This window comes from Aquarana catesbeiana, linkage group LG01 (genome assembly GCF_042186555.1).
Source record: "Aquarana catesbeiana isolate 2022-GZ linkage group LG01, ASM4218655v1, whole genome shotgun sequence".
Lineage (NCBI taxonomy): Eukaryota > Metazoa > Chordata > Amphibia > Anura > Ranidae > Aquarana > Aquarana catesbeiana.
The window spans coordinates 112,594,889-112,617,422 of NC_133324.1; the positions used below are offsets into that span (position 1 = coordinate 112,594,889).

General features: G+C 46.0%; 1 protein-coding gene across 2 annotated transcripts in view; it reads left to right on the top strand.

Moving 5' to 3' along the window:
* The first annotated feature begins 12,441 nt into the window (after window positions 1–12,441).
* RAB3C (RAB3C, member RAS oncogene family) overlaps window positions 12,442–22,534 on the top strand; it is a 269,987-nt gene continuing 259,894 nt past the window's right edge. The window contains exon 1 of one of the 2 annotated variants that reach the window (XM_073623073.1): window positions 12,442–12,688. In XM_073623073.1, coding sequence (XP_073479174.1) covers window positions 12,671–12,688 — 18 coding nt within the window. In that variant the 5' untranslated portion in view covers window positions 12,442–12,670. Of the gene's footprint in view, window positions 12,689–13,185; window positions 13,452–22,534 lie in introns of those variants that run through there. The other variant, XM_073623065.1, reaches the window with a different exon arrangement.

The window sequence follows — 22,534 nt, forward strand, 5'->3', positions numbered from 1 at the left end:
TTAAGCCATCCAGGACTTTTGTTCGCTCTTTTAAATGTATTACCCGATGGGATGCACTGGCTAACGCCTTTATTTAATATGTACTTAAAACGAACCCATCTCTCTTTCATGTTCTTTTTTCCTAAGATTTTATTCCAATTTATATCTTCTAGCAAGGTTCGTAGTTTAGGGAAGTTGGCTCTTTTGAAATTCAGTGTCTTTGTATTTCCCTTATGTTTCCTATTTGTGTGATTTATAATGAAGCCAATTCAGCTGTGATCGCTGTCACCTAAATTTCCCTGTATTTCCACAATCTTGATCAGGTCTGTATTGTTGGTAATCAGTAATGCTTTATTTCTAGTTGGTGCGTCTACCATCTGACCCATGAAATTGTCCTGCAAGACATTTAGGAACTGGCGAGCCTTATGCCCCGTACACACGGTCGGATTTTCCGATGGAAAATGTCCGATCGGAGCGTGTTGTCGGAAATTCCGACCGTGTGTGGGCTCCATCGGACATTTTCCATTGGATTTTCCAACACACAAAGTTGGAGAGCAGGAGATAAAATTTTCCGACAACAAAATCCATTGTCGGAAATTCCGATCGTGTGTACACAAATCCGACGGACAAAGTGCCACGCATGCTCAGAATAAATAAAGAGATGAAAGCTATTGGCCACTGCCCCGTTTATAGTCCCGACGTACGTGTTTTACGTCACCGCGTTCAAACGATCGGATTTTCCGACAACTTTGTGTGACCGTGTGTATGCAAGACAAGTTTGAGCCAACATCTGTCGGAAAAAATCCTAGGATTTTGTTGTCGGAATGTCCGAACAAAGTCCGACCGTGTGTACGGGGCATTAGACGAATGCATGGTTCCCTCCACCCAGTCTATGTCTGGATAATTAAAATCCCCCATTATGATAACACTTCCTATCCTTGCTGCTAATCCAAATTGTGATAGGAGGTCCACCTCCCCTTTCTCCATCAGGCAAGGGGGCTCATAGCATACTCCCAGTATTATTTTCCCCTTAGCTTCATTCCTTTGGAGCTCTACCCATAAGGTTTCCACCTCCTCCCTAGCTCCCTTAGTGATGTCATCCCTCACATTCACTTGTACATTATTCTTGATATACAGGCATACCCCTCCCCCTTTTTTACCCTCTCTATCCCTGCGATAAAGGGAATACCCTTGAACGGTGGCCAGCCAATCATTAGGGTGGCGCAGTGGTGTAGTGGTTAGCACTCTCACCTAGCAGTAAAAAGGGTCGCTGGTTCAAATCCCAACCACGACACTACCTGCCTGCAGTTTGCATGTTCTCCCTGTGCCTGCGTGGGTTTCCTCCGGGTACTCCGGTTTCCTCCCACACTCCAAAGACATGCTGGTAGGTTAATTGGCTTCTGTCCAAAATTGGCCCTAGTATATAAATGAGTTGGGGACCTTGGATTGTGGGTTTCTTGAGGGTAGGGACTGATGTGAGGGTGTACTCACTCAGGTTGAACTGGATGGACTGGTGTCTTTATTCAACCTTACTAACTATGTAACTATATGTAACTATGAGAGCTGTTGAACCAACTCTCTGAAATTCCCACAAAATCCAAATCCTCCTCGTACAATAGTATCTCTAGTTCACCCATCTTGTCCGCCAGGCTCCTGGCATTGGTGAACATGCCACATAATTTAGAGCGGTTGCATACTATCCTCTCATTGGGTGTTCTGAGATTGCAACTAGGACTTGTTACTATACTTACCTTGGGTTTATGTGCTTTAGTCAACCTACCACCAATACCCCCAATACTACCCTCTGGACTATGTTCCACGCTGACTATCTCTACCTCTGGACCCCCCCTCCCCCACCTAGTTTAAAAACCCCTCTAACTTTTTGGCCATCTTTACTCCCAGCACATCTGCACCCACCTCATTTAGGTGCAGTCCATCCCTTCTATAGTGGTCGGCCCAGGCCTCCGAGAACCCAAACCCTTCCTTGATGACGCGAAACACGTTGACTCATTCAGTGGCGGACCCGGATCATACACTGATGCCTGTTTTTGATTGTGCAGCACACAGTACCAGCGGTACTTCACTATTGGCTTTTTTTTTCTCCCATTATGGTTGATCTACTCCGGTTCATTCACGTGAATACCCCTATGGAAAGCTTTTTGAGAGTCCATTTCTTAGATCATTTAGATCACATCTCTCATGACCCCAGACTGCAAAGCTTAGGGTCCATTAACTCTTGTGAGTGGGGTCACAAGAGGGGAGTGTGGCACATGAACACTTTATCTTGAATCATAGAAGCACTTTATTTATTTTGGAGCACTCAGCACTTTATAATATTTTGTATTTTGATAATATTACTTCATTTACTAAGCTCTGGAGCAAATGCACTTGCAGAGTTCACAATTTGACTAAATCAATAGCCTAATAAATTCTTTGAAATACCTCAAGGCGTGTCGGTAAGTGTTGGGTGATTGAGGTGTGTCATCTTCAGGTGTGCTCAGAAATCACAAGACAATTCAGCGGCTCCTCTGGGTGTAGTGCTACATTAGGATTTCTGTATGTGAGAGACAGTAAGATGCCTACAGTGAATGTGTTTGGGAATAGCTCTCCTGCATTACACTCAGATGAACAAAAGTGTTTCCAGGTCATCAAATTATTGACAAAAAGTAATCCTGCATGGCAGTAGTGTCTGATGAAAAGATCAAGCATTGAGAAGGTAGGTGCTTTTCTCTATATACAGCTCAAGACTTTACTTTATTTCAGTGTTAACTAAATTATACCTTTAAAATATAAGTAAACCTAATCACTAAACTCTCAAATAAGCTTTAATGTGTTGTTGTTACTTCAAAAGTAATTTTCAATATTTAATTAATATTGAAATATGTAGCTTTCAAATAATATCTGGTGGTCCTGTCATACAATACCTTGTTCAGACACATAGTGACAACACTTTCTCCCTGTCTCCTATTTGTGCTCCTATATTGCGACTTGATAATTAAGGAGGTTGGGCCGCTCAAGCCGATGGGTGATCGTTTTCCCAGACCCACCGACAGACAAGGTGCTGGTGTATCCAAGTACTGCTCCAGAGGGCTAATTCATATCACTCGATTGTGGCTGGTACTCAATATTTTGGTGGGGGGGGCGGCAAACCAACGACACCCCCCAGGCGGGAGACGGGGGCCATCCCCCCACCCCCACGGGAGATGGACGGGAAGGCAGCAACCAGCCCCCCTGCGGAAGACGGATGGCTGGGACGGCGGCGATTTGGGGCCTCCTTACCTTAGGCTGCAGATGACGAGTCCTGGCCGGGATGACACTCTGATCTCTTCTCCTCCTCCCTCCACTGTCTGAGCCAGAGAGTGTTGGAGGTGGCTGTGGGTGGGCCATCCCCTGGAGACCTCACTTCAGGGCCCTTGTTTCTCCTCCCGGACAAACAGGAAGTGGGCCCTGAGACTCCTGACCAATCAGGGAGGAGAATCAGGAAGACAATAGCGAATATTAATTTGCTATTGTCACACAACTGAGTGGGCTCAGGGCTCAGTACTCTACGCTCTGAGACCACCATTTTTTGAAGCTAATTAGAGCCTCATGTTCTAATCATATGCTTCAAAAAAAAAAAAAACCCCATTGGAATCAATGAGTATGGCGCTTTTCATGTATATTAGGAGCCGGGCGCATGGATTAGTGGGGTGGCGCCCCTACGCCCCTTATGGACTGGCCGCCACTGATATCACTAGAAAGGATCTCTGCTCTCCTGATCAGCCATGTAGGCAGGAGTGTAGGGTGGCTTCAGTCTGTAAGTCACTGCCAAAGCCACGCCCCTAACATGTTTCACACCACCCACCGGGACTTAGTCATAGGGTGCTCCTGTATTGTCACACTTATAGTCTTTCAGTGGATTCTACAAGTAGCCATTTAAACACACATTATACATGCATGGTCGACAATCAAGAAACCTGCCTTATAAATGCAACATATGCATCATTTACACAGGAAAGTGTCTGCAAAAAGTCTGCAGGAGATCAGCAACACTGAGATGTACCAAAGACTGAAAAATGGTGAAAACACTTATTGTATTTAAAAATGCCAATTGTTTATGCTACACCATGCTTGAGCAAGCTAAATGTCACTCAATTAAGGTTTACATCTACCTGAAGGCTTTCGGAGGCTTCTGCAATGCCTGTTTCCTTCTGACTGTCTCATAAAATACTGAGAAATTATATCAGACATTTTGAAAATGAATAAGGACACATTTATTCTGATCTTTTACATAAAGTAATTAAAATAAATTAGCTTATAGTTAGAACTGATACAGTAGGCATTCAGAAGAATTACACTAGAACAGTTATTTATTGAAATGGGCAATCACAATGTCTTTTCCTTGATTAATGCTCACAATGAAGACTCAAGCCTTGATTTAAGTACCTTTATTGATGGGTAATAAATTTAACATGAATTGTATCAGTAACACCGAGTCTCTGCTGCTGACATTTGCTCTTTTAGTCTCAGAATGAGAGTTGGTGAAGCAGTATGGCCATGTATATGTATGTGTGTCCCATTACATAGCAGGCTAGGCTGTAATACACATGCCCATCATGTTCAGCCTTTCACAAAATCCCAGTATTGAATACATTTGCAATGCAGTGCAGAACTGGGCATTATGGATTTAGAAGGACTCCCTCCCCCAAAGCTGATCAATCTCAAAGGAAAGCATAGACCAGCTGGACTGCACTTTGTTGGCCAGTCTCCATTGTCTTCCCAATATAATGCCAACAATGGAAGTGTCTGCACAGTACATAACTACTTCAACTCTCGCACCTAATTACCCTGCATGGATTACAGCAATTTTTGTATTCCTCCTATTCTTCTATTGTATTTCTTTTGGACCTTACCTTTGGAGACAGTGGGGTGGATTTACTAAAGGCAAATAGACTGTGCATCTTCCAAGTGCAGTTGTACTCTGATAGGGCATTTGCGCCAGAGCTTACTAAATGAGGTGAAGTTCCACTTTGCAAAGTATACCCAACAGTGGTGGCCCATAATGCAGGGCGCAGGGAAACCGCCCTCCTATCTATGCCTCCGACCCCCTAATCTACAGGCGGGGTGCCAGACGCATGGATTCCAATGCATTTTTTTTTTAAGCACGTGATTAGAGCCAGAGGCTCTAATAGGCTTTAAAAAATGATGGGCTCAGGGTGCAGAGCACTATGCCCCGAGCCCACCCAGTTGTGTGACAATAGCGAATGAATATTCACTATTGTCACACTGATTCTCCTCCTGGCCAATTATTAAGCGGGTCCTGAGACCCATTTCCCGAATGGCCGAAAGGAGAAGCGACCTTATTGGCCTAGGAGGAAGAGGAAGGAGGAGGAGACACACAGCCGCTGTAATGCCGAGGAGGAGACGCAGGGGAAGCCACCGCCTGTTGCCCAGAGGGAAGTGCTGCCCGCGCCATAGGTGTGAGATGCGGGTGACCTGACCAACTGGGCGGGGGGGGGGGATTGCTGTGGGTGCACTTTTTGCCGCCCCCCCCCCCAACAAAATATACCACCAGCCGCCTCTGATACTCAATCACATGTAATGAAAATAAAAAACAGCATCTTTGCTTGCACCTGATTGGATGATGGAAGTTAGCAGAGATACCCCTCACTTACTAAGCTCTGGAGCAACTGCACTTGCAACACGTACAGTCTATATGCGTTTAGTAAATCAACCCCATTGTTTTGCAAAAAATATTAATACATTTTTATTATGCAGGTCACAAATAAAAGAATGTTTTCAATTTTATGCCTTTTTTAATGTGACACTAAAAAGTATTAATGAAAAAGGAATAAACATGAAGAAAAATACATTTACTGTATATATTTTAAAAAATAAAAATAAAAATCATCAGAAAAATATTACTTAAGGGTAGAAGGGGAGCTTATTATGGTTGAATAGAGGTTATAAATGGGTTAAATTTGAACACATTTAGGGTGGCTTCACACTGCCCCACTTCGGTCCCGCTGCTATTTGGGTAAAGCGCAGCTAACCCATGGGATTCATTCGGGTTAGCTGTACTTTTCCATAGACTTCTATGATGTCCCATGGTCCCATGGTATTGGTGTGGTTCAGGAAGCACACCAAAGGTGCAGCATGCAGGAGTATTGGTGTGCTTTCTAAAGCCACACCAAAGTCACAGGAGAACCACCCTAAATATAAAAAAAAAGTTTTTGTCTCTAAGGTTGTTTAAACAGACATCATATGTGAATACAAGTAAACAATAATAGGGTGTCCCACACAGGTACTCCAGTGAATACTTGGGGTGTCTCCATGTGTGAAACTTGTCCAAAAAATGTAAGTATTCCAGCTTTGGTAAGGGAAAAAATAATGTCTTCAGCTTGGAACTCTGCCAAAACAGACAATTGTACCCCACTTGCAAGCGATGTTTCATATTCCGATTTCTGGACTAAAATATCTGTGTGCTAAGTATACCTTTTGTTTCATTCTCATAGGGGAGCAAAGACTCAGAAAATATGAGGACACCAGGGACCCCCACCCCCACCTCCTGAAGAAGGGGAACAAAGCTCACAACCTGAGGATGTGAAGGAGAGGTGGTGGAGATAGTCACCACAACAGGTCAGTGTCAGACACCACAGATTCAGGTAATAGATGTATGCCTGCATATTTATAATACATGGTGTGTATTTTTATTTTAGGTGATGTTCAGGTTGTGGTACCAAAATCCAGTTATTTCACCAGTGACAGAGCACAACGGCTGATCCAGGAAATCATGTTTTGTAGTCGTGATTTGGACATTATCAAAGAAAAAACCAAGGAGATTGAACAAAGACTGAAGAACATGATTGATGTACTAGGGAGAATTTAAATCCTAAAAAAGATTCCTGGAATTTTTTTTTTTTTACAATAATTTTATCTAAAGTTTAATACTGTTTAAAAGCCAAATTTGGAAGATGCACACAGTGTGTCAACATGTGCTATCTGCCATCAGGGGATTTCATTGTACGCGTTTTGTGGGTGCAACCCCTTCCTCTCAAAACTCTAGTAGGTGAGAGGAAGTGGTTGCACCCCAAAACACGTCCATTGATCCCCTATGATGGAATGTTGACATTAGGTAAGGGATCAGAAAGGAAATCCCCATTTTGACTCACAATTTGTGTGCATCTTCTAAATTTGGCTTTTACAGCGGTGACATCACCCCATCTGATGAAGGCAATATCAAAACCTTTTTCACACTATAAAATGTCTGATATTGCCTTCTTTTTTGCAATGTTGAACTTTGTAAGTTCCCAAGTTGTGTATGTTATGTTTGTAAACATGCCTGTTTCTGTATTTTTTCAGAAATTTCAAGGTAAAACGCACATGTGAATGTGCACGGAGTAAAAGGTTTTATACTCAACAATGTGTGGCTTCTTCTTTCAATGATCAATACCATTTTTTGTGTTAAGTTGGTGTTTATAGTGGCAATGGGTGTTATTTAATAATGGAAAAAACACTTGGCACTACAAGTGCACTAGGAGAACCTAGGAGACAGCAAAAATAAACCCAAGCAGTAAATGAAAATCAAGATTTGATCTGATAAAAGAGAAAATGTATTCAAAATGTGCTGGCATGGTAGTGGCCCCCCTACCCGTAAAATATTCTACATATTTTTCTCGCACTTCACGGGCGCTTTGGGGGGTCAAGCCAGGACGGCCGTCATTGGAGTTTCTGAAAGTCCGGCCTCAGGCCCAACGGAGGCAACATAACTTGCATTATGTCTTTTTAAAAAATGGTTCAGGATGCAGCAACATAAAATGATATGGTTTAGTTTGTACTCCTCCATATTTATGGCTGTTTGAAATAGGCGGAACCGGCTGGCCAGGATCCCAAAAGCATTCTCCATGACTCTTCTGGCTCTGGCCAGCCAGTAATTAAAAACCCTCTTCTCGGGGTGAGGGTCCTCTGGGGGAATGGCCTCATCACATGATCACCCAGACCGAATGCCTCATCTGCGACCAAGACAAATGGCAGTCCTTCCACGTTCTCCTCCGAAGGTGCCAATCCCAAGACACCACTCTCGAGACGTCGGTAGAACTTGGTCCAGGCAAACACTCCACCATACGACATCTGGCCATTCCTCCCCATGTCCACATATTAAAAAATCATATGTCGCCAACACCACCGCCATCAACACAATACTATTAAACCCCTTGTAATTATAATAGTATGACCCCGAATGGGGTGGTGGGACGATGTGGACGTGCTTCCCATCGATTGCCCCTCCGCAGTTAGGAAAGTCCCACTGCTGGGCAAAGTGGGATGCCACAGTCTGCCATTCCTGTGGTGTTGAAGGAAACTGTGGAGTCAAACAAAAACAAAAAAAATTAGTCATTTTGCACATAAACATTGCAAGCAGATTAGACACAAGCATTCTTGGCCAACATCAGTATAACATTTATTTTAACGAGTATTTAAAGGCTAAAATATAAGGCCCACTTATCAAATTCCTCACCCCCTCTGATGGCCCATTGTAAACATTTGGGGGGGGGGGGTATGTTTTGGACAAGTAACCCTCTCCACTTCATTGAGAGCTGAGTGCATAAATAATGTGTTTTACTTTGGCCAGACCCTCCTTATTTACACTATTGGCAGCCCACTGGACAGGTAAGAAGTGTCATAATACAAAAATTAAAATACACACTGTATAAGTTGAAGAACATTTTTACATCCTGCAATTACCTATCAATATAATAATAAGAGAACAAAACTTTAAACAGTATCATTTGAAAGTATTCTGGAAGGCCTTTTCACTACATGCTTTGGGGAATTCATCCATAAATATGACCACAAAAGAGGTAGGTATAGTGTGTATGGGTTTGGCAAAGACAGCAGATAGAGGATTGGTATCGGTTGGGAGGGAGGGTATCAAATAATTTTGGGCCGCAAAAAAAAAAGCCTCTGGCACTCTGCATGAATTTAAGCACACAAATAACATTTGGACACATTTTAGGTGGTGTTTAGGGTAAAGCAGTACTATGGAGCTGACAAAATACATTGTTAAGTGACTAGGCTCTAGGTGTACAGTGGGGCAAAAAGTATTTAGTCAGCCACCAATTGTGCAAGTTCTCCCACTTAAAAAGATGAGAGAGGCCTGTAATTGTGATCATAGGTATACCTCAACTATGAGAGACAAAATGTGAAAACAAATCCAGACAATCACATTGTCTGATTTTAGAAATAATTTATTTGCAAATTATGGTGGAAAATAAGTATTTGGTCAATATCAAAAGTTCATCTCAAAACTTTGTTATATATCCTTTGTTGGCAATGACAGAGGTCAAACGTTTTCTCTAAGTCTTCACAAGGTTGTCACACACTGTTGCTGGTATGTGGGCCCATTCCTCCGTGCAGATCTTCTCTAGAGCAGGGTTATTCTGCTGGATCTCCCTCAACAAAGGCATATGAGAGAATTGGTCATGCTGGAGCAACCAATTCTTGGTCCATGAACTCCTCCTCGCCCTGTTCATGGACTTGGCTTGGGTCAAAGTAAGAACCCCAACCAATGGGGTTCTTTCAGGGGGGGGGCCTGGACCCCCCCCAAGATTATGATGTGCCCCACCATGTGCCCACCCCCCCCCCCCCCCCCCCGATTAAAATTTTTTTTTTTTTTTTTTTACAAAAAGGCAATGTCTTTTTGTTTGCATTCGTAGCGCATGCGCCGCATCTTACTCGGGCCACCGCTGGAGTAACACAGTCTCTATTGAGAGGGAGAGCGTCCCCAGTCAGCTCCTGCGGGTGATTCCTCCCCCCTCCCTCTGCTCGCTGACACTGCATAATGCGAGCGCTCACACAACCACGGCCTCCCGATCTGCTCCTTCCCCTGCATCTTCATTGGCAGGGAGAAGAGCGAGTTGCAGGAAGGACTCCACCAGGACTCTCAGTTACTGAAAAAACAGACTGATTTCTCCCATCCTTAGGACAGGAGAACCAGCCTGTAAATTCCAAGAGATGCCAGACAAGCGCTGTCAATAGCAGGGGCAGGACAGCAGGGGGAGGCTGGGGAACCACACAGTGGCAGAATACCAGGGCCCGGTTGCAACCTTTGCAACCCTGACAGTTCCCCCCACTGCTTTGGACCCTTATATTTTCTTGGTATGCTGGTGACATATATCTCTTGTTTTCTGCCACCCTGGGGGGCCCCAATACAGTAGAAAGGGAGCTCACTGCAGAACATGTGAAAGGGCCCGTTGTGGGATCGTAGTAAAGGTCTTTTTAAGTTGCCTTTTATAAATTGCCTTTTATAGTTGCCCCCCTACTTTTGTCCCTGTCCCCCCATGTGCCCCCCCTAAATATGAAAGCTGGAGATGCCACTGACCCAAACACCAAGCCCCCGCATAGCACGAACTCTACCCGAAACATGGCTTCAAAACTGTCGGCTGGTCAGAACAAACTAAACAGAACACACTGAAGAACAGCAAGGCCTGTGAAGATCAAGCTGAAAATCAGTAACGAGCCGTCAAGAACGCACTGAAAAACAGATATGAACTGACTTCACGCACTGAAAAGCAGATACAAACCCACAAGCACAAACTGAACAGCAGTAAAACGATCTGAAAAAGCAGGAGTCTGAAAAGCGTGAATCGTCTCTCACCAAACTTCTACTAACACGAGATAAACACGAGATTAGCAGAAGGAGCCCAAAGGGAGGCGCACTGGCTATTGAACTTCCCTTTTCTAGTCCCGTCGTACTTGTTGTACGTCACTGCGTTCTGGACGGTCGGACTTTGGTGTGACCGTGTGTATGCAAGACAAGCTTGAGTAGAATTCCGTCGGAAAAACCATCATAGCTTTTTCCGACGAGAATTTCGATCATGTGTATTTGTCAAAAGGGTAGTCACACCAAATATTGATTTGATTTTGATTTCTCTTCTGTTCATTTACTTTCCATTTTATTTAATTGATAAAAAATAAATTATTATCACTTCTATTTATGAAAGCATTTTTAATTTACAGCATTTTTTCACACCTGCCTAAAACTTGTGCACAGTATGTGTGTGTATGTTAGTATTCTATGTCTAGAGCAGCCTTTCTCAATCAGGGTTCCTCTCTTCCAGAAGTTGCTATCATTCGGCAGAGGCAGAGACTTGGGACCAGTATAAGGGACACAGCACTAGCCAGCAATCTAACATGGCATTAGGGCATTTATTCCACTGACCACTAATGTAACAGACACATACTTTCTACCTCCCATGAATATAAGACTCGTGGCCACTCATTACAATTAGAAGAAAAGAGGTTTAACCTTAAACTACGGAGAGGGTTCTTTACTGTAAGAGCGGCAAGGATGTGGAATTCCCTTCCACAGGCTGTGGTCTCAGCGGGGAGCATTGATAGCTTCAAGAAACTATTAGATAATCACCTGAATGACCGCAACATACAGGGATATACAATGTAATACTGACATATAATCACACACATAGGTTGGACTTGATGGACTTGTGTCTTTTTTCAACCTCACCTACTATGTAACTATATGTAACTATAAGTGGGTCATTCTCCCACTGACCACTAACATAAGGGGGGTCATTTAACCCATGAACCCCAGTGTAAGGGACACTTTTCCTAACCAATATATAGGGTCCTTCACCCATTCACTGCCAGTGCAAAGCAGCCCATAAATTATGCAGTTTGCTTTCATTCCACCCTGAGTGGAAGGAAAGAAAATTGCTCGATTCCCTCATCAACACAATGAGTGTTGATGGGGGAATCCCTCCGGCAGTGCTATTTTGTTCTGTTGGCAGGGAGCGCAGCAAGCCTTCCCTGCTGGCAGAAAACAATGGTCACTGCTGGTGGCTATTTTTGTTCTGGTCATATTATTAAATTCATGATTATTACTAAAAATAAACACTGTATTTTTCTTCTTTTATTTGTTCCTATTTTATTATATATGAATTATGCTAACATACTGTGAGCTGTATATATAATCATTTTGAGTAGGGGTTCCTGGAGACCTGAACATTATTTCAAATGTCCCTAGGTGACAAAAAGGTTGAGTTAAGCCTAGTACACACAATGAAATTATTGCACAAATGAACGTACTTTTTTTTTTTTTTTTTTTTGTACGCTAGTCTCCATATCGAAAATGAATAGGTTGCTAAAATACAAAACATATTGTACGACAGAATAAAAAATTCGTAAGCGATGTAATGTATTTGTATTGTATTTTTGGATGAAAACTGTACTGATTAAATGAAAACCGTACGATCTAGCATCGTACAAGAAATATTTTCATGTTTGTCCCTTTGGAAAAATTCGGATGAAAGCTGTGTACTAACCATCAGATTATCGTACGATCGCTTTGAAATCAGATTTTTTTTTTTTTGTACGATATTCTGATCGTGTGTATGGGGCATAAGGCTGGTCTAGAGGGAACTCATTTCCATCTCTTAAGTCAAGCCTAGAGCTAATTTACTAGTCCTGTGTTTACTGTGTAACTAGACACTTCCTGTGGTTGCTGCTGAGAGCTGTGCTGCTTTGTCCTCCCAGCCCTGGTGTGTGATGTACGGTACAGGCTGACTGCTGGAGCTGCAGCTGCTGGATGAGCTGATATTCAACAGACGCCACCTTGCATCACCAGCCCGACAAGCCACAACAACAAGACATCAAATCCAACCCAACTTGGACACATAGATCTGCAGGGAGCCATTGCATGGACTTATACGGGAAGGTAAGTCATCTGCACTTATTTTTGTATATAATCATGCATGCAGTAAAAAAAAAAACACGACCGATGAGTTATGAGCCGAGAGTTATGAGCTATGAGCCGAGATTTTAAAAAGTACCATCAAACGGCTAAAATAAAGATCCTTATCCTTGTGTTAAAGCTTAGTGAATGGAGCCTAATGCATCATGGGTATATAAGCAACAGCTGTGGCATTTGCCCATCTCAGTGGCATCTTGGGGATCCCTTTTCCCAGGACTAATGATTTATTTTTAGCTAAGATTAAAAAAAAAAAAATACTGTCAGATGACTAAAATAAAGATCCTTATCCTTGTGTTAAAGCTTTGTGCATCAATCCCAGTGCCTAATGGGTATATAAGCTACAGCTGTGGCATTTGCCCATCTCGGTAGCATGTTGGGGATCCCTTTCACTTTTCTACTTTAGGTTACACTATTGTAGAAAAAAAGCTGCCAGATGGATGCTGTGTGCTGCTGCATTGTGGGAGTTGTAGTTTATGCATGCCATATGCTAAAGCTATAGGTATGGATGGATCAGCTCCTACAGGACTACAAGATCCAGAGGAGGCGAGCCAGACAGGCAGTACATGAAAGGAGTGGACAGCTCCAGTGCTGATCTTAGAGCCGGCCAGGAAGCAGAGAGAGTACTGCTGTGAGATTCCATCCAGCCAGAGCCTTCAGCTGTCATCCAGCCTTAGAGCAAGGCAAAGGGAAAGCCACAGGCAGCATGAGACACGAGGCTCCCATGCAGGTCAGTAAGACAATGCAACTGAACGAAGCCAAGCACATCGCCTTTCCATGTGTGCGGCACCCTACACCATATTAGATGAGCAGACTAGCCATAGACAAGTAGAAAATCAGGCTAACCTTGCATTGGCAGGATATGCTTTGACATAATTCCCTAACTTAGATTGTAATACAAAAGGGTTCATCGTTTCTCTAAGGAGAAAAAAAAAATCGCAATCATTCAGAGGTAGCCGATATTTTCCAATGTGTCGGAAAATCTGTACATGCCATTACCAGACCATCAGTAGCTTGTATATTAATCCACACATTGGAGTTCAGCCAATGAATCTACATATTGCCAGACTCCTCGGAGAGATGCTAAGATTTTACCCCCTAAATCGTCTGATTATTATAGGCTTAAATGATTTGCATTTCTTGCTAAATTCATCGCAAATACGACTACCCTTAGAGGGTCCATACACCATCTAACTTTACACCAGTGATCACTTTTAGCATCACTACTAATAATTATACACTATAAGGATTATGGAGCTGTAGACTATGAGTGAGTATTGGATCATATAAGTCAATAACTTGATCATTCCCATCCCCATAAGTGTTAAAAATATATGTGTGTGATTCAAGAGGGCATGACTAGCGGGTACTAAATGTCACATCTTACAAAATCTCAGGATATTGAAAATTCACCATTATTGCAATCTTTGCATTCCACAGTTCAGTGGTCTGAGACTACATTATAGGATATAGTGCTATATACAGTATATACTATTTATACACACCTTTCCGTTACCAGCAAAATATTACTGAAAGTGCAGCCTGTAACCTAGCTTTGGCTTGAAGACAATGTATGCAGTAGGAAATAACAATGGTTTATGTGCATCCATAGTACACTATGTACAGTGCAAAGGCTTTCCTTCTAAACTATCTGAATGTATTTAATGGTATTGATTAACCCTTTCATTGAATTGCATTTAATAGCAACCCAGAATTGCAAGGGTCAATTCTCTAATGATGATTGGATGCCCATTCCCTGCAGCCTGTCCATTTATAGTAAATACACAAGCCTAGGTTCACATTGCACCTCACATCTGTGTACTGCTTGAATGAATTCTACTCTAACACTTATGTTTTGCCCTTAGAATGCTATATGAATGCTTGAATGGATTCTGCTATACATGTAAGCCATATATCACAACTTACACACACCTTTCTAAAACAGGTTCTGTTTTAAGGTGTATGTCAAATGCTGTGTGTATATACAATATATATATATATATATATATATGTATAATTTTATTTTATTTTTTTAAGTCTTAATTTTTCTTCAGTATAGTTTAGTGTAATTACTGAAGAACTTTTCTGGTTGAACATTATAAATAAAAAAAAAAAATCTGTACAGTGAAACGTATGGCGATTATCTGTGTTTATAGGCATGCTATAAATAGTGTGTGGTTTGTGGAAGATACACTTAATTCCACAAGAGATGCTAATTACCAGTGCCATAGGAAGCAGCAATCTTTTCTTAGTCATTTGACTTCAGCAAACTGAAATCTGATGGGTTGCTATGACTTAATATATTTTGCGCATTTTAGCTTTGCTCTTTGACCTGCCGACTGCAAAAAACTCATACTGAGCAATCAGTGCATCAAAAATTATATTTTAGTTTTGAGAGGTTTCTGGTCATTTAATTTATTCACTGACTTTCCTGGGACCTTGAGGGTAAGATCTCCTCTCCATAGATCTATTCCCCTTACAACTGTTAAAATGTGAAGTAAGGGTATCTCACTGCAACAAAAACTCTGTTATAATGGCCAGAGCAGGTGGGTGAAGTTGGGGGCTTTGATCTCATGACTGGAGATATAAGGAGTTTTTGAGCAATTCAGCCTTTCATTATTTCCCAAAATCTGTAATATTGATTTTGGGTGTATACACCATCCTATTATAGGCCCAATCGACGGAGATTAATATTTTTCTACCTTTTATGTATATCGAATAACATAATACTTAACCATTCTTTCTATTAATAGTATTAACCAGGAATTGTAATTTTTAATTCACTGGAGGATTCTGCCTTCAGTTCTGAGTTTAGCTAAACAGAACATGCTTTATCAGGGTGACCCCACCTCCAACCCACATGGACTTCTCCCTTCATCTTACTGGCAGCTCACACACTGGTCTTTCCCCCTGCATCCTGCCCCCATCTCACACATTGGCCTTTCCCTGTATCCTGCCCCCATCTCACACATTGGCCTTTCCCTGTATCTTGCCCTCATCTCACACACTGGCCTTTCCCTGTATCCTGCCCCCATCTCACACATTGGCCTTTCCCTTTATCCTGCCCCCAGCACACACATTGGCCTTTCCCTGTATCCTGCCCCCATCTCACACATTGGCCTTTCCCTGTATCTTGCCCTCATCTCACACACTGGCCTTTCCCTGTATCCTGCCCCCATCTCACACATTGGCCTTTCCCTTTATCCTGCCCCCAGCACACACATTGGCCTTTCCCTCTATCCTGCCCCCAGCACACACATTTATCTTTCCTCTGTATCTTGCCCTCAGCCCACACATTGGTCTTTGCCCCGCATCCTGCCCCAGCCCACACAATGGTCTTTCCACTGTATTCTGACCCAGCACACACATTAATCTTGCCCTGTATCCTGCCCCAGCACACACAGTGGTCTTTTCCCAGTATCCTAGTATTTCCTACCTTGGTGCTATAGCTATAGGTATGGATGGATCAGCTCCTACAGGACTACAAGATCCAGATTGGTCTTTCCCCTGCATCCTGCCCCCAGCTCACATTGGTTCTACCCCTGCATCCTGCCCCCAGCTCACACATCGGTTTTCTCCCTCCATCCTGCCCCCAGCTTACACATTGGTCTTTCCCCTGCATCCTGCCCCCAGCACACACATTGTTCCTTTCCCTGCATCCTGCCCCCAGCTCACATTGGTCCAACCCCTGTATTCTGCCCCCAGCTCACACACTGGTCTTTCCCCTGCATCCTGCCCCCAGCTCACACACTGGTCTTTCCCCTGCATCCTGCCCCCAGCACACACATTGGTCTTTAGTCTGCATCCTGCCCCCAGCACACACATTGGTCTTTCCCTGTATCTTGCCCCCAGCACACACACTGGCCTTTCCCTGTATCCTGCCCCCAGCATACACATTGGCCTTTCCCTGTATCCTGCCCCCATCTCACACATTGGCCTTTCCCTGTATACTGCCCGAAGCACACACATTGGCCTTTCCCTGTATCCTGCCCCCAGCACACACATTGGCCTTTCCCTGTATCCTGCCCCCAGCTCACACATTGGCCTTTCCCTGTATCCTACCCCCAGCACACACATTGGCCTTTCCCTGTATCCCGCCCCAAGCACACACATTGATCTTTCCCTGTATCCTGCCCCCATCTCACACATTGGCCTTTCCCTATATCCTGCCCCCAGCACACACATTGGCCTTTCCCTGTATCCTGCCCCCAGCACACACATTGGCCTTTCCCTCTATCCTGCCCCCGGCACACACATTTATCTTTCCTCTGTATCTTGCCCTCATCCCACACATTGGTCTTTGCCCCGCATCCTGCCCCAGCCCACACAATGGTCTTTCCACTGTATTCTGCCCCAGCACACACATTAATCTTTCCCTGTATCCTGCCCCAGCACACACAGTGGTCTTTTCCCAGTATCTTACCCCCAGAATACACATTGGTCTTTCCCCTGCATCCTGCCCCTAGCATACACAATGGTCTTTCCCTGTATCCTGCCCCCAGCACACACAATGGTCTTTCCCTGTATCCTGCCCCCAGCACACACAATAGTATTTCCCCAGTATCTTACCCTCAGCATACACATTGGTCTTTCCCTTGCATCCTGCCCCCAGCTCACACATTGGTCTTCTCCCTACATCCTCCCCTAGCACACACATTGGTCTTTTCCCTGTATCTTGCCCCCAGCACACACATTGGTCTTTCCCCTGCATCCTGCCTCCAGCTCACATTGGTTCTACCCCTGCATCCTGCCCCCAGCTCACACATCGGTTTTCTCCCTACATCCTGCCCCCAGCTTACACATTGGTCTTTCCCCTGCATCCTGCCCCCAGCACACACATTGTTCCTTTCCCTGCATCCTGCCCCCAGCTCACATTGGTCCAACCCTTGTATTCTGCCCCTAGCTCACACACTGGTCTTTCCCCTGCATCCTGCCCCCAGCTCACACACTGGTCTTCCCCCTGCATCCTGCCCCCAGCACACACATTGGTCTTTAGTCTGCATCCTGCCCCCAGCACACACATTGGTCTTTCCCTGTATCTTGCCCCCAGCACACACACTGGCCTTTCCCTGTATCCTGCCCCCAGCATACACATTGGCCTTTCCCTGTATCCTGCCCCCATCTCACACATTGGCCTTTCCCTGTATACTGCCCGAAGCACACACATTGGCCTTTCCCTGTATCCTGCCCCCAGCACACACATTGGCCTTTCCCTGTATCCTGCCCCCAGCTCACACATTGGCCTTTCCCTGTATCCTACCCCCAGCACACACATTGGCCTTTCCCTGTATCCCGCCCCCAGCACACACATTGATCTTTCCCTGTATCCTGCCCCCATCTCACACATTGGCCTTTCCCTATATCCTGCCCCCAGCACACACATTGGCCTTTCCCTGTATCCTGCCCCCAGCACACACATTGGCCTTTCCCTCTATCCTGCCCCCGGCACACACATTTATCTTTCCTCTGTATCTAGCCCTCAGCCCACACATTGGTCTTTGCCCCGCATCCTGCCCCAGCCCACACAATGGTCTTTCCACTGTATTCTGCCCCAGCACACACATTAATCTTTCCCTGTATCCTGCCCCAGCACACACAGTGGTCTTTTCCCAGTATCTTACCCCCAGAATACACATTGGTCTTTCCCCTGCATCCTGCCCCTAGCATACACAATGGTCTTTCCCTGTATCCTGCCCCCAGCACACACAATGGTCTTTCCCTGTATCCTGCCCCCAGCACAAACAATAGTATTTCCCCAGTATCTTACCCCCAGCATACACATTGGTCTTTCTTTTGCATCCTGCCCCCAGCTCACACATTGGTCTTCTCCCTACATCCTCCCCTAGAACACACATTGGTCTTTTCCCTGTATCTTGCCCCCAGCACACACATTGGTCTTTCCCCTGCATCCTGCCTCCAGCTCACATTGGTTCTACCCCTGCATCCTGCCCCCAGCTCACACATCGGTTTTCTCCCTACATCCTGCCCCCAGCTTACACATTGGTCTTTCCCCTGCATCCTGCCCCCAGCACACACATTGTTCCTTTCCCTGCATCCTGCCCCCAGCTCACATTGGTCCAACCCCTGTATTCTGCCCCCAGCTCACACACTGGTCTTTCCCCTGCATCCTGCCCCCAGCTCACACACTGGTCTTTCCCCTGCATCCTGCCCCCAGCACACACATTGGTCTTTAGTCTGCATCCTGCCCTCAGCACACACATTGGTCTTTCCCTGTATCTTGCCCCCAGCACACACACTGGCCTTTCCCTGTATCCTGCCCCCAGCATACACATTGGCCTTTCCCTGTATCCTGCCCCCATCTCACACATTGGCCTTTCCCTGTATACTGCCCGAAGCACACACATTGGCCTTTCCCTATATCCTGCCCCCAGCACACACATTGGCCTTTCCCTGTATCCTGCCCCCAGCTCACACATTGGCCTTTCCCTGTATCCTGCCCCCAGCTCACACATTGGCCTTTCCCTGTATCCTGCCCCCAGCACACACATTGGCCTTTCCCTGTATCCTGCATCCAGCACACACATTGATCTTTCCCTGTATCTTGCCCCCAGCACACACATTGGTCTTTCGTCTGCATCCTGCCCCCAGCACACACATTGGCCTTTCCCTGTATCCTACCCCCAGCACTCACATTGGCCTTTTCCTGTATTCTGCCCCCAGCACACACATTGGTCTTTCGTCTGCATCCTGCCCCCAGCACACACATTGGCCTTTTCCTGTATCCTGCCCCAGCACACACATTGGCCTTGCCCTGTATTCTGCCCCCAGCACACACATGTATCTTTCCTCTGTATCTTGCCCCCAGCACACACATTGATCTTTCCCTGTATCTTGCCCTCAGCCCACATATTGGTCTTTCCCCCGCATCCTGCCCCAGCACACACAATGGTCTTTCCCCTGTATCCTGCCCCCAGCACACACATTGGTCTTTCGTCTGCATCCTGCCCCCAGCACACACATTGGTCTTTCCCTGTATCTTGCCCCCAGCACACACATTGGCCTTTCCCTGTATCCTGCCCCAGCATACACATTGGCCTTTCCTTGTATCCTGCCCCCATTTCACACATTGGCCTTTCCCTGTATCCTGCCCCCAACACACACATTGGCCTTTCCCTGTATCCTGCCCCCAGCTCACATATTGGCCTTTCCCTGTATCCTGCCCCCAGCATACACATTGGCCTTTCCCTGTATCCTGCCCCCATCTCACACATTGGCCTTTCCCTGTATCCTGCCCCCAACACACACATTGGCCTTTCCCTGTATCCTGCACCCAGCACACACATTGATCTTTCCCTGTATCTTGCCCCCAGCACACACATTGGACTTTCGTCTGCATCCTGCCCCCAACACACACATGGGCCTTTTCCTGTATCCTGCCCCCAGTACACACATTGGCCTTTCCCTGTATCCTGCCCCCAGCACACACATTGATCTTTCCCTGTATCTTGCCCTCAGCCCACACATTGGTCTTTCCCCTGTATCCTGCCCCAGCACACACAATGGTCTTTCCCCTGTATCCTGCCCCCAACACACACATTGGTCTTTTCTCCGCATCCTGCCCCAGCACACACATTGATCTTTCCCTGTATCCTGCCCCAGCACACACAGTGGTCGTTTCCCAGTATATTACCCCCAGCATACACATTGGTCTTTCCCCTGCATCCTGCCCCCAGCATACACAATGATCTTTCCCTGTATCCTGCCCCTAGCATACACAATGATCTTTCCCTGGATCCTGCCCCCAGCACACACAGCGGTCTTTCCCTGTATCCTGCCCCTAGCTCACACAATAGTATTTTCCCAGCATCTTACCCCCAGCATACACCATTGGTCTTTTCCCTGCATCCTGCCCCCAGCGCAACATATTGGTCTTTCCCCTGCATCCTGCCCCCAGCATACACATTGGCCTTTCCCTGTATCCTGCCCCCATCTCACACATTGGCCTTTCCCTGTATTCTGCCCCCAACACACACATTGGCCTTTCCCCTGCATCCTGCCCCCAGCTCACATTGGTCCTACCCCTGCATCCTGCCCCCAGCACACACATTGGTCTTTTCCCTGCATCCTCCCCCAGCACACACAATGGTCTTTCCCCTGTATCCTGCCCCCAACACACACATTGGTCTTTTCTCCGCATCCTGCCCCAGCACACACATTGATCTTTCCCTGTATCCTGCCCCAGCACACACAGTGGTCGTTTCCCAGTATATTACCCCCAGCATACACATTGGTCTTTCCCCTGCATCCTGCCCCCAGCATACACAATGATCTTTCCCTGTATCCTGCCCCTAGCATACACAATGATCTTTCCCTGGATCCTGCCCCCAGCACACACAGTGGTCTTTCCCTGTATCCTGCCCCTAGCTCACACAATAGTATTTTCCCAGCATCTTACCCCCAGCATACACCATTGGTCTTTTCCCTGCATCCTGCCCCCAGCGCAACATATTGGTCTTTCCCCTGGATCCTGCCCCCAGCATACACATTGGCCTTTCCCTGTATCCTGCCCCCATCTCACACATTGGCCTTTCCCCTGCATCCTGCCCCCATCTCACACATTGGCCTTTCCCTGTATTCTGCCCCCAACACACACATTGGCCTTTCCCCTGCATCCTGCCCCCAGCTCACATTGGTCCTACCCCTGCATCCTGCCCCCAGCACACACATTGGTCTTTTCCCTGCATCCTCCCCCAGCACACACATTGGTCCTTTCCCTGCATCCTGCCCCCAGCGCACACATTGGTCTTTCCCCTGCATCCTGCCCCCAGCTCACATTGGTCCTTCCCCTGCATCCTGCCCCCAGCATACACAATGGTGTTTCCCTGTATCCTGCCCCTGGCACACACAATGGTCTTTCCCTGTATCCTGCCCCCAGCTCACACAATAGTATTTTCCCAGTATCTTACCCCTGGCATACACATTGGTCTTTCCCCTGTATTCTGCCCCAGCACACACATTGATCTTTCCCTGTATCCTGCACCAGCACACACAGTGGTCTTTTCTCAGTATCTTACCCCCAGCATACACATTGGTCTTTCCCCTGCATCCTGCCTCCAGCATACACATTGGTCTTTTCCCCTGCATCCTGTCCCCAGCATACACAATGATCTTTCCCTGTATCCTGCCCCCCGGCACACACAATGGTCTTTCCCCGTATCCTGCCCCCAGCTCACACAATAGTATTTTCCCAGTATCTTACCCCCAGCATACACCATTGGTCTTTCCCCTGCATCCTGCCCCCAGCTCACACATTGGTCTTCTCCCTACATCCTCCCCTAGCACACACATTGGTCTTTTCCCTGTATCTTGCCCCCAGCGCACACATTGGTCTTTCCCCTGCATCCTGCTCCCAGCTCACATTGCTTCTACCCCTGCATCCTGCCCCCAGCACACACATTGGTCTTCTCCCTGCATCCCCCCCAGCACACACATTGGTCCTTTCCCTGCATCCTGCCCCCAGCATACACAATGGTCTTTCCCTGTATCCTGCCCCCAGCTCACACAATAGTATTTTCCCAGTATCTTACCCCCAGCATACACATTGGTCTTTCCCCTGTATTCTGCCCCAGCACACACATTGATCTTTCCCTGTATCCTGCGCCAGCACTCACAGTGGTCTTTTCCCAGTATCTTACCCCCAGCATACACATTGGTCTTTCCCCTGCATCCTGCCTCCAGCATACACATTGGTCTTTTCCCCTGCATCCTGCTCCCAGCATACACAGTGATCTTTCCCTGTATCCTGCCTCCGGCATACACAATGGTCTTTCCCTGTATCCTGCCCCCAGCTCA